The following is a 13,766-nucleotide window of genomic DNA, read 5'->3' on the forward strand; positions in this document are numbered from 1 at the left end:
AACAATGAAGCTTAAGGAGGGAATCAGGAGGACTTCGGAGTGATTAAGGAGAAGGTTCGACGAGGGGGGGGGGGGGGGGTGCTCTCGGGATGATTGAGGAGGTTAGATGAGGACTTCATTTTTGATTTGCTCCAAAACGTCCTCCATTCATTGAATACAGTTGCAACCTATAATTGATTGTTGAGAAAGTTTTTATGAAAAATATGCAGTTTCCAAACAAATGTTTGGCCAAAACATGTTCAATCATAGACTTCCAATATATATGCTATTTGATAATCAACAGCTGGTTTGATACAAGAAAGGAGAAAACAATATTTATCTATCAAGTTATTGTAAAAGTATAGTGTGTTCATGGTCATCTTGGCCGCCTAATTAAATTTGATAAGGTTCAAAAGATTTCAGAGAAATTGCCAATTTCGATACACTTTGGCGGCTTTCTTGGAAGCCATTTCGAAGTTATTCTTGAAATGATGTTTGAATGGTAAAAAGAATACATGTTTATGCAAATCAAAACCATTTAGCTAATTACTGAGAAACACAATAAGCAAATTGGGACTTCATACGAAATCAAATTGTTTGTTCAATTGGTTGCCATCTTGGAAGCTTTTTTAATATAAATCATCTGTAAAAATCTTAATTGATATAAAATTACAATCAGTTCTCTAATTTGATTTACGAACATACGTGAAATTTCAAGCACGTATTTGAGTTGTGTACGTTTGAACTTGAGGCCATCATGGACGCCATCTTGATTAGACAATATCCCCAAATGTGGCGGGACGCCACTAAACGGGTTATTTTATTAAATAACTAACTATGAGACATTTAACACTAATATTTGCTTATTGTATTTGTATTTACTTATTCATAAACACATTTCGAAGATTTAATGCATACGAAGAAATATAAACAATCGTTGTGGTAAATAAAGCCACAGTTTTATATATAATTAACTCTCAAAATATATTTAGAATCTCCCACGAGTCCTCATATAATACTGTATTGTATTAAACGAGCTAGCGTTTGATGAAAAATGCTGTGTATCATATGATAACGAGTGTCGTGTTCATTTTATCACAGGATTGTTTCCGGTAAAAAGATCAAAAGGCAACTTCCTGCTACGCTGATGATAAGCAGAATACCACCGACTGACAAGCAAAGCCATTTTTCACACAATTTTGCAGAAATAAAGTATTAGGATAAATGGAAAACAAAATATATAACAGATATTTTCGATTCCGTTTATAAACAAAATAAATACTGAGATGAATTCCACTATGAATCACATCACAAGCACTATACCGTACTTTTAACGACATGTGCTTTCTTTTAAATGCTGACGTGTTACTTTATCATATGTTAATGACATCATTAAATACAGAAATTGTTGAATGTTTTAAAAATGTGTTTCATGAAATCAATAGTTTTGGTCTGATGATTTATATAAAAAACACTTGACTGTATTTTTATATATATTTTTATCATCGAATAGAAACTAGAAATTAATGTACAATTTGTTGGAATATTTTCAAATAAGCAATCATTGTTTCCATTTAAATGTTTACACACATGCGGAATGATATTGTTATAAAACATATGAGTAAAACAAACAAGTGATGGTTATATTAACCGGAAACAGAGAATAACATGTGATAAATAGTTGATTAATTCATAAAGATAAGAGTCGTTGTTTCATACTGGCCCAACTGCTAGCATTTGTGTATTTAAACACCATTAAACACCATTTTCTTTGTCCGAAAAAAAGACAGTTATAAACTGGTAGTGAGCTGATTTATAAAGAACTTCAATCATTTTATCCTTATCTATTCGTAGTGTCGAAAGAAACATTAGGAAAAATCTGTTTTCGTCCGTTTTGCTTTTACTTTCGTGTATTTTGTTGAAAATGCGGTTGTACTCTTCAAGGGAAATTATGCGGCCTTCATACAGATGGTCGGACAATTCTCTTGCATCAAGCACTGGGTTGTGCACTAGGCTGGTATAATTGTCTTGAATAACAGCTTGCAATGTGTTTTGTTCTTCATTGTTTTTATTGATTGGATTCTTGTCAGACAAAGTTGCGCCGGTTTGAGGACCATTCTTTTTTGGACTAAAGGAGATGGAACAGTTTTGTTCTTGTATTAACAAATTGGGTTTTTCTTTTGCCGAAGCTAGTTTTCCACTATTTGTTTGTTGATTTGGAATTGCTGGTAAGCCGTCTTTTCTTTTGATATCAATAGATGCGGTAATTAAAGTCAACTCGTTACATAAACATTTTTCACCGCGTTTATTGTTTTTTGAGCTCTGTTCCGTTAATTGCAGGACAGAACAATTGACACATGAGTCGCCGATAGGCTCTCTACTTTTAGTAGCACCTTCCTCTCTGTCTGTCGTGCCTGATTCAGAATATGATACACACACATATCCTTCGCTGCGACTGTTCTGGAGCTTCTGATGTCCGGTTGCAGTGTTAGTAGACTTTGAACTTTTGTGTTCATTTGGGTGTAAATCCTTTTTAATACCTTTGCTTTCGGTGTACAGCCCTGACACCTGAAGATATGAATCGCTACCAGTTCGTGCATGCATGGAATTGTGTTTGATGGTATGTTGATTTGTTTTCTTTTGTTCATTTGAAAAGCGAACATTGTCATCATCATCATCATGAACGCCTTTTACCTTATCCGTTGTTTGGTGTTTACTTCCGGTTTGAGACAAAACTTGGCACTTTCCTGTTAAAGAAAAGGTATCAGAAAAGTTATTTGCACAGTTAAATCGTCGTTTGGTGTATTTCGTTCATCAATATGTGTTGGCAAGTGTGAGGTTAAGCACTCGTAAACAATAAACTTGAACCCCACTAATAAATTATAAACTTTAACCCCACTCCTAAACTATAAAATATAACCAACTCGTAAACAACAAACTTTAACCCCCCTCATAAACTATAAAATATAACCCAACTCGTAAACTATAAACTTTAAGCCCACTTATAAACTATAAACTTTAACCCCACTCATAAACTATAAAAGTTCACCCCACTCATAAACCGTAAACTTTAACCCCACTCAAAAACTATAAGCATTTAACTAACTCATAAACTATAAACTTTAACCCCATACATAAACTATAAACATTCAACCCACTTATAAATTATAACCATGAACCCCACTCAGTGTATTAATTAATTTAATTTTAAATTATTTTTTTATTGTTCTTCTATTTCCATGGGATCAACAATGCTTTTCTAAGCAGAAGATAATGAAGATAACATATGGAAATAAGAAATTGTCCTTGGAATTATGGCCAATTTAGCCATTTTGAAAAAATATCATCCTGATTTCCAGAACTAAAATATAGTACATTGTGTGCAGATTTTCGTCCTTGTATATAGAACATAATGTGGTTAATGGTAGAAATAATATGTATGTATTTGGTCCTAAATATGTTAACCCGATAAGAAAAAGGGTTAATCAGTTTACCATAATTATATATGTTCTTGATTATTGTTCAAGGCAATTCAAATCACCACACATTCGAAGTTTAGCTTGATTCTAATATGTTGTCTATAATGATGCATATTCAGAAGAACGGATTGTTTGCATTTCCTAAACGCATATTTTTATGAGACGAATTATCTGATAGCTGCACTCTCACAGATTGACCATTTAGACATTTTTTACCAGGTTTCTAAAAAAAACAGGTTATGAGAATGGGGATACCGTTGGGCGGGCGGATGTGCAGGCGGGCGGACGGGCATCAAACATTTGGACTCCGCCCAATAGTAAGTTGATGTGTAGATAGCTTATGTGAAGAGCTAGCTTTAAAGATTGCATTTAAAAGGGATGGGACCAAGATAAAGGTCACTTAAAAAGAGAAAAATTGTTTCCGCACATTAACCTAAGTAAGAATTGATGCATAGTGAAACACGTTGTTGTGTAGATAGCTTGGGATTGCTTTATAGGGTGGGTGGGGTTGAGGTCAAAGTCACTGTAACTTAAAATATGTATATATTTTCCTTGAACAGCTTCAGTTAGAATCAATGGATAGTGATGAAAGTTGGCGGGTAGGTATCTTAATATGTAAAGAGCTAGCCTAGGATTGTTTAGAAGGGATGATATCAAGGTCAAGATCACTGTTTTCACCCAATTACTTTAAGCGGTTCCTTTTTCCGAACTCATATAAGAAATTAATTGGTTATGATTGGCCCATATTTAAACTTGGTTTTGTCGCATTGCGACGTTTCTAGTTTATGTTTTTGTCTCAGAATCAGTTGAATATGGTACCTTTGCCTTCAATTCAGTCATATAAGATAACTCACAATATAGCATATCTCAATTGTTTGGAAAACAGCTGGGGGGTTTTCTTAAAGCGTTAACAATACTTTTAGCCATAAAATGTAAATATTTGAACGTTGATGTAAAAAACTGCGATCTGATCTTTTGTCATCAGTATTGAATAACTGGTTACAAAACATTCACACATACATTGGCTCAAGCGAAGACAAAAATTAAAACAAGTTGTCAAAACGGTCATTATTTGAGAGTGCAGCTTTAATCAGATCTGACGGAAAGACGATACAGTTTAAAGTATAGTATAATAAACACATTTATTTGGAGGGTTATCTGATATCATTCTAATTTTAACACTTGTATTGAAATTCTTAAAACTGGTTGCCTTTTGTATTACTCATCGTTTCGCCGTAAAGATTTGTTCAAGCTGATTTTGGCTTCCTCGTTTTGGCCTCAAGTTTATCATGATATTTGATCATATCAGTTTCTGATTTATGAAAATTTAATAAAACTGTTTTCCTAAGTTTGTGTTTATATGAGTTTATAATATCTATATACATGATATTTTTACACATGACTTTCAAAGAAACAAATGCATTAATACATATAAAACGAAAGATTCAGAATAATTTTAACCTTTTATGCAACTGCATAACCATCAGTTGAAATTACGAAATCAATTTAAACAATGTTAAACAATTACTAACAGCAGGTCAAACATTGATCGACCTTCACAGCCTTAATATACGGTTTTAACATTCACTGACTTAAGGTATAAGCATCTAAAGTGTACATCTATTCCATGCATATATCAATTTTGGACTTTTTTACATCATGTACCCTATCAAGTATGTTAATAGTACATAAAACTTTATATTTATCAATACATACAAACACGTCTTTATTTTATTATATTTGGAAAAAGAAATAAGTCAGTTTGTAAGTGAAGCGTTTAATTCCTACTAAAAGCTTACCTGTGAAAGTAGCCATGATTGTAGTTTCACCCGTACTATACATTACGGAATGATTGTAGTTTCACTCGTACTATACATTACGTAATGGAAATGCCCAGACGACAAGGAAGTTTAAATGAATATGATATTTGCGACCAAAATAGATTATTTCTTTAAGTTTGTTATCCAACTTAACGCGTATTTATAAATTATTTGCGGACCATGTAAGGAAAATAATATATCTCAATTTGTATAATATTATGAAAGTCATTCGTTACATTTAAGTTCATTTTGCACATTCATTTAACTTCATAGCAGTTGCAAACGATTTAAATACCAGAAATCCATATTCAACCTATCTGCCAGCAATATTAAGAGAATCATTGAAAGTGAATAATTCCATCAAAGTCAGTAGGGTTGAAGTCAATCTTTATCTTGAAGCATAGTTTTGAAACCCTTTAAACATGGTATTTACCTGTTAATATGTCTCGAGTAACAATATGCATATATCACTCAAAACAAAGGTTGAAGACACACGTTTAACTGTCTACAAGGGGAAATGGCATCCAATCCACTAGACCCTTCCCCAATTTTCCTGATCTTTGTTAGCCAACAAAACAAAATGAAAGCCGATGCAACTTGTAAATGGAAAAAGAAGGTTTTTGCGGACTTCATTATAGCAACTCAGCCCAGTCGTAGCTCGCCTCAAAGTGTTCTATAAAACCATTCTTTCTTATTTCATCAATAGATACCTCATTCGGACCACAAAGGGAGTCATACTTTATTTTTTATTTATTTGTTGCTAAACCAGCCAGCTCCTTTTAAAGGGTGCACTATGTTAAAGGGACACAATATATGTTAATGCAAAATCTTGTTCTTCTCATATTTCGTATGCATTATTATGTTACACTTATTTGATTTTATAGACCAAACAAAACAAAAACAATTTATATTTTACGCATAAAAATGTAAGCCTGTATAAATGTGTATTTTTGTTCACTCAATTTCCAATCATTTCATTTTGTTGGGTTCCGGCACGTTTTGCTCACATACGCTAACAGTGCATTGAACTCACTTAAGCGTATGCGTCACGGCGGGGACAAGTAAGTGTACAGGCTCCAATGGCAATCTTCAACTTTTGTAAAACTACACCACCAACCACGCGTTTTCTGCACATTTCGCACACGGCCGCGGTTTTTCCTTACCGCGGACGTTATCTTTTTGATCTAATTTTCACTATACGCAGCGATTGAAGCATAATGCCCCGTCCACCGCGTTCATTCGCGCCAAGCCACCGCGATACGCGGCGATGCGAATAAACGGTAATTACGTACTGAGGTAGCTGTCAATTTTCTGAAGGCATTTTCTTTGTTCCAGTCCTATATACATAATTCTAGTCAGTTTTTATTAAACTCATACAAACTCGATCCGTGGGTTCGTGCTTTAAACGCAGTTTGATCAGTAAACCCCAATCCCTATTGTGCTTTGCAACTGCGAAGGTATTAAGGCTACTGTCACCTTGTTCGAAAAATCGTTGCAATTCGCATCGCCGCGTGCATATTTTCGGAAGGCGTACGCGGTAGCAAAAAAGAACGCGGCGATGACGCGCACCACGGTGTTCGCTATCGCGGAACATATCGCCGCGATTACCCGCGATATCAAATCCCGATATTATTTGCAAAAAAACGCGTTGTTGTTAGTGTATGTATTGTTTAGTCTTATATTATTGTCTTAGCTCCATTGTGGCAAATGCTAAGTTTATAGAATCACAGACGACTTCGTTCCCTGAGTAGAAACCAGTGCTGATGTTCATTTTGAAAGGCAATGTGAAAATACCCATAAAGGTATCAAGCCCACAACCTTTTGGTGATACACAATTTTAGAAAAGCCTTCATATTGACAGGTTAGTGTATTGTATGATTATTAAAAATAAAATAAAAGGCGCCAATGTTATTGAAAACACTTTTCGTGAAAGCCTCAGTGAAAGTCATGTTAGTATACGTAGGTACCCGAACTATACAGTAATATCTTTTATTAATGCGTTTGACACTTAAACATCAAAATCTATGAAAATATAACTACAAAAAGCCAGCTCGGAGGTTTTTTTTTGCTTTTACACATGATTCGTGTTTCAACGTACCAATACTAAAGCATACAATTGTTTTTTAAATGAAAAACAAATATAATAAGGATGATCACCGGTTAGAGAAAACTATCGGATACCATATAGTGTTGGTATTTTAAAATGTAAAAAGTATGGAAATAATATCCAATCCCAATTCAAACTTCACCAAGGTCTTATAATATCATTAAGACTAAATGTATAGCCAAGAAACATAAAGCATAACTTAAAAATAACACACATGGGACATTATTTAATCAGACTAAAACATCTTACCAAACAGTCTCATAGTATGGCGACAATTAGTTATCTTGTTGAAAATGTTTCCAGAAAAATGTACAAGCATTAACCAAAAAGTGTTCATAGATCTTTAATAATCAAATATTAAACCGTTTTCCAGCACAAACTCCACGTCATGGCCAATACACCGTGCACATAATACATCATTTTCACACAACACCACCCATGAATGCCGAGAACGGCAATCCCAGAGGAATCCCTAAAGTGGCTGCTACAGATGATGGTTTGACGTTGTCCTCCCCTGGCGCCCGTTAACATTCTTTATTCCGATCAAAAATGACAAATACTATTATCGCTCTATTGTCTTCAAGCAAGATGATTTCTAGACAATGATATACAACATTTATCTTGGTACTTGAATATTATCAACTTGCAGCTGTGCTTTCAAATGCTATATGTTTGGAGATACCATTTCCATGAGTACTTCATGTAATTCATTGTTAAAAAGAATGATGCTTATATTACGAACAATAATCTATTGCTGAACAAACGTCAACTTCAATGCAATCTTTAAAGATATATATATTCACATCTTCCACTTGCATCATTTGTTCATGAATAATATTACTAAGCTATAACGATGAAAACTCCTGTAACCTTAATGTTAAGTATTGAAACTTGGATTCTGTTATTACCTGAAAGGTATAGAAAGAGGGTTGATTACAATAATGTAAATAAATTACCGATATATTTAGTTATTTGAGATTTTTATATTTTCTTTTTATTTTAACGCATGTCAGATGAAAAATGCATTTTGCGCTCATTGAATGAGAAAATAAATTTTTGATATTTTAGACTTATTACGACGTTTTGTTCCTTCACACAAATAAAACGATACCAAAAAACATGAGGAAACCAAGATTACCATATTTGTAGGTCAGATGCCTTCAATAAAATTTGTCACTTGGCTTAGTTCTGTGAACGTCCAAAAGACGCAACTTTTAAATGATAAGGACACCTCAATAATTATTATGAAGACCCTGTGTGTTGTCTTGTTTGTCTGGTTGAGTGTATGTTGGACACATCAAAGACCGAGTTATGTTCTCAAACTATTCTGTATTCTGTTTAGTTGTGCAATAAGTATTTGTTATTGCAAAACAATAACGGAATACGTTTAAGAGGCACTGAGCAGCAGTGTTGTGTATTCTCTTTATTTTCTCTTTCAATTCCAGCAACATGAAACATAAAACAATACCTTATCAACCGTGCCTTGGCTATACTACAATCACGCAATCATTTGGAAGTTTCCACGCTGAAAACCTATTGGATTGATCTGAGTTACAAAGCAACTGCTGGTTTCAATAAACACCTCTATGGGTGTTTTGTTGAAGGCAAGATACGGATTATTCATTTACACAAATTAGATTTTTATGGATGATTATAATTAACTACTCGATATCGGTTCATGAAAGAAAATATCGAACACAAATTTTGGAATTAATTCATTTTTGCTTTTTGTATAAAAACTCATTTCAGAAAAATGCTTCATGAGTTGCCAATCTCAATCTCATTTTTACAATGGCAATAACAGGAACAGACCCAGTAGCTATTTCCTTTTGCCAATGGCACTGAAAAAGCGAGACTAAACGTACAGACTACACAGACAGTGAATACTTTGAAACTATCCTCATTATTAATATTTTGGGTAACCGCCTTGGAACAGTCAGTTCACTGGGGTGTAAATGTACAAGAACTTAAAACAATGACATGTATTAATGTGTAACAGCTTATAATTTATATTTCAGTGGGCACTAAAATCCCGAAAGAGTTGCATGCCCTCAAACATATATATTTCAAGTATTTTGCCAAGCCCTCCCTAAGTCACTTGATATTACCCTGCCGTTTCCCATCGACGCTATTTACCATGTCGACTGTCGACATGATTGGATCAAGTCTGCGAGATTTGTTGACTTATATGAAAATATTTTGTAGTAAAAACGGTGACGGGCAAAAAGGAAATTCCTTTGTTTGCTGTTGTAATAGAAATAGTCATGATATAAAAGCAAAAGTATTTATATATCATACTACAGAAACAAATCCAGTAGTCGAAAGTTTAAATATAAACCCCGTTTAATGACACAGGGCCAACACCAATGAACACAAGAACACACACTCACAAACCAGAAACATGGAACAACAACACAAAACTCCACACTGCATATATAATATACTCGTATATATAACTACGGCTGTTTATCAAGGATTGTTAGGTACCTCCTTGGAACGGTCAGTAAATTGCGAATTTACTGGGGGTTTAAACTATTTTGTGTGAACAACCTCACTCTTATCCCAACAATTACGAATAAAATAAAACGTGAATGGTAAATCTTATCAAAATATGCATTAACTTGAGGAAACTAAAGAATAAAATATAATAATAAACGAATATGTAAACACCAACTATTTCTATAATGATATATATCAGCTCTATCTGCAGATGAATTAATACAACTCAGAGTACCTAAAGCAAAACAACGCTAGTTTGCATTAACTTTTACAACTATATTTCGGTAATTCAAACGTTTTTTTTCGATTCACCAATACGCCGCCCAGATGTATTCAGATGTTCAGTATTGTATAGTGATAAGGGTTCCTCGTACATGTGACATCCCAAATTTGCAATATCTATCGATCTGAAGTCAATTCACTCTCTATCCATCCGTCCCGAAACATATCTTATTTAAAAACAAGTATTCCCGAACTTTACTGAAAGCGTTCTTTTTACTTTGAATATGAAATCAGTTTCTGTTGAAGTGTGTGTTTCGTTAAGTGTACATTGGACTATGATCATTTTGCCCCTAACCTGGCTTATGTTAGATAATTAATCATGTCCTTGAAGACTATGTAGTTTCCGTTCTAAAAAAGGATTGTTCATACGCTTTACCGGCTGAATTGGCTCGGTTCGAAAATGAATTTGGTTATTGTTCTGTGGTGTAATATGCATTTGTAGTTAACCGGCAAATACGCGGGTTAAAGAGCCGCTGGGGAGAACTGTTGTGTTTTGTACAAAACAATATTCTCTGGCTTGTCTTTAAATTTCAACCACAGGAAACAGAAAATAGTGCCGTCATCGTCTGTGCCTTGGCTGTGTTACGATCACGCAAACATTTGCCACTTACCCGTCCGGAAAACCTATTGAATTTGTCTGAGTTACATAGCAGCTGCTTGTTTCAATTAACACATTATGAATCTTGCGTTGGCAAATTTTGGGTTATTGAATTACACCATGGATAATGTAGTTTTGATGGATGATGATAATTCTGACAAGATATCGATTCTCGAAAGAAAATGTACGTTCTGGGAATTCGTTTAGTTTTGGGTGTTATATAAAAGAACTTCACTCCAGAAAATTGCTTCATAGGATGCCAACCTCAATAACACAATGGCACTAACAGAGACAAGCATACTAGCCATTTTCATTTGCAAAATGCATTTTTATATTACCTAGCAGACTATGACTGAGTGACACACAACGTACATACTGCATCAAGAGACCACACATACACACACTTTTATCTATCAATTAATACTTGGGTACCCGCCTTACAGGCACGTTCAGCAAAGAAGTTCACTTTGATAAGAAATTTAAACACACTAAAAACAAAGGGATTGAAATGTAAATATGTAAAATCTTATAATTCGTCTATTTTAGTCTTATTCAGAGCTCGAAAATATCCGGAAATAAATTCAAAAGATATTGTATTCAATGTTTTATATAAATTTTAAGAATTGTTAACAAGATGGTCTGCCTAAAAGAAGAAAAAGAAGAAGAAGGGATATTGCAATACGATAATCTACGAACGCTGTGACAAAAGTTGCCGATGACATTCTAATAATGAATTGCCAAAGGCATTTTAAACTCTTCAATACACGTTTATTTAAGCAAAATGCTTTGTGGATTCAGTTCTTAAATTCAGAAAACGTGACACCATATCAATAATGCATAGTTCTTGTTCTTTATCAAGAGAGCAAGTCCCTCGACATTAACCTGCCGTTTCACATTAACGTTATTAACTATGTCGACTGTCGTTAATATTGCGCAACGTATGTGTGACTTTTTGGCTAATCTGCGCCTTGTTCTGAAAATATGTGGTGTAAAATAAAAAGTCGACCAACAACGAAATTGCTTCATAAAATAGTTATAATTACTGCTTTGCTCTAAATTTCCCAACTAGATTTCATCAGTTCTCATGGTTTATTTGATAAGCCAGTATGTTGCATGCCATTAAATTCAGTGCATGAAACGTACTGCCAAGATTGGAACTCCTCGGCCATTTTCCATTGAAAACAACACCGAATGTATGTCGGTACGTTAGAAGAAGAAGGTTGTAAAATTTATAACATTATAAATTAATTGTTGTGTTTTAAAGTATATTTTTAATATTACTAAGTTCAAATAGATATCTATCAAAGTGCATTATTGCATAAATAAATAATATTTGTACGACGTTTAACTTAATTTAAATTACTTCTTGACCTTAAGTCATGAAATATATCATAAAAGCGTATAGAAATTAGATAGAATTAATAACACGATAAAAAAACAGTGATAGTTTCAAAAACTTAATTTTTTCTTTAAACCAAATAACATAGAAAAAGCTACTCAGCAGATTTTAAGAACTATACTCTAAGATTACTATAACCCGAAAGCCATTCCGTTGTTGTCCGGCACCATGAATTACCCTGATATTATATTACAGTGAATCGATATGCCGTATTGGCTAGAGAAGTTTTCCTTTCTTGGAAATAGTGTTTGCTTTTAACATGCGTTTTTTTGTAAGGATAAACTCTATAATTCTTTCGTGAGTGTGCGCGCGTGTGAGTGTGCGCGTGTGCGTGTGCGTACGTGTGTGTGCTCGCGAGTGCGTGTTTGTGTTTCCATAAAGTGACGAAAATAGTTTTGTTGATATTTGTCTGCGTTTTTTAAACCAACATATGCTCATGTCTCGTTTGAGTTCAATTTTTGCTTTAAATAAATATGCAATAATTTTACCTACAGTCTTTACTCTAAACTTTAGATAGTAGTCTTACTAGACAGTCACCTTTAAAACCCCGCTGTTAATCTCTATCAAAAGTACATAGGACAAAACAAGAAAATAAGGCTGCATGTAAAACTATTGCACATTTATTTCAAAGCAAAAATAAAACTCAAACGAGACCTGAGCATATGTTGGTTTATCGACTATAAATATATACATTGTATAAATCATGTTCGTTGAAGCGATCTTAAGCGAGAGTGCTGGCTTGTGACCTCTGTTGATTGAAGTTAAACGTTCAATATTGCTTCAGCACGTGCACTATTTTCTAAATGTGTTCGCATACACATCAGTGGACAAATGAAAACATCCGTTTAGTTATTCCAGACATGCAGAACTGAACTAAACTAAATATTACCGTTAATCATTGAAGAAAGCATAATGTTTCTTTTCTATTTGCGGGAAACTGCATATTTCTATTGCCAAATCATAAACCCCATCGGCAATCGCCTGACTTTTGGCCGTAAATATCAATTTTAATTTGCGTAACGTCATCTGTGTTTCCCATCTTAATACATTACTGAGTAAGCTTATGTTTACTGTAGTTTATACTGAGATGTTGGCCCTACGGGATATAATTGATTACGCTAAAAAGGGATTTTCAAACCGTTTAAATTGTGCTCGATAATTTTGTTAAATCAAATAAAACACATTTGAAAAAACACAGAACCAAAACAATATTAAAGTGTTTTGCTTTGAAGCACAGAAACTATTATGACAAAAGTAAGTGATAGAAAAATAGACCATTTAAGACATCAATTAGAAAAAAACCCACACTACTTGGTGGTCCATATTTGATTTAGAATTATTTCAAATTTGAAGATACGTGTATACATTATTATTATTATTATTATTATTTTTAATTATAATTTTTATCATTATTATTATTATTATTATTATTATTATTATTATTATTATTATTATTATTATTATTATATTATTATTATTATTATCATTATATTATTATTTATTTCTAATGATATTCTTTATTCCGCTCCAAAACAAATCCAGTAAAACACCATCAGAAATTCCATTAGCTTCATAATATAGGACATCGGATTTCAGCAGAGCT

The 13,766-nt window shown here is 33.6% G+C and overlaps 1 protein-coding gene across 1 annotated transcript; it reads right to left on the bottom strand.

Annotated features, from left to right (window-relative positions):
• Positions 1-1,459: 1,459 nt before the first annotated feature.
• Positions 1,460-5,364, bottom strand: LOC128220175 (uncharacterized). The gene is made up of 2 exons (XM_052928451.1): positions 5,258-5,364; positions 1,460-2,726 (listed from the first exon to the last, which is right to left on the bottom strand). Exons 1-2 carry the CDS (start codon positions 5,298-5,300, stop codon positions 1,735-1,737), a joined length of 1,035 nt encoding a protein of 344 aa, XP_052784411.1. The 5' UTR covers positions 5,301-5,364; the 3' UTR covers positions 1,460-1,734.
• Between the last annotated feature and the right edge of the window lie 8,402 nt (positions 5,365-13,766).

Source organism: Mya arenaria, chromosome 15 (genome assembly GCF_026914265.1).
Source record: "Mya arenaria isolate MELC-2E11 chromosome 15, ASM2691426v1".
NCBI lineage: Eukaryota > Metazoa > Mollusca > Bivalvia > Myida > Myidae > Mya > Mya arenaria.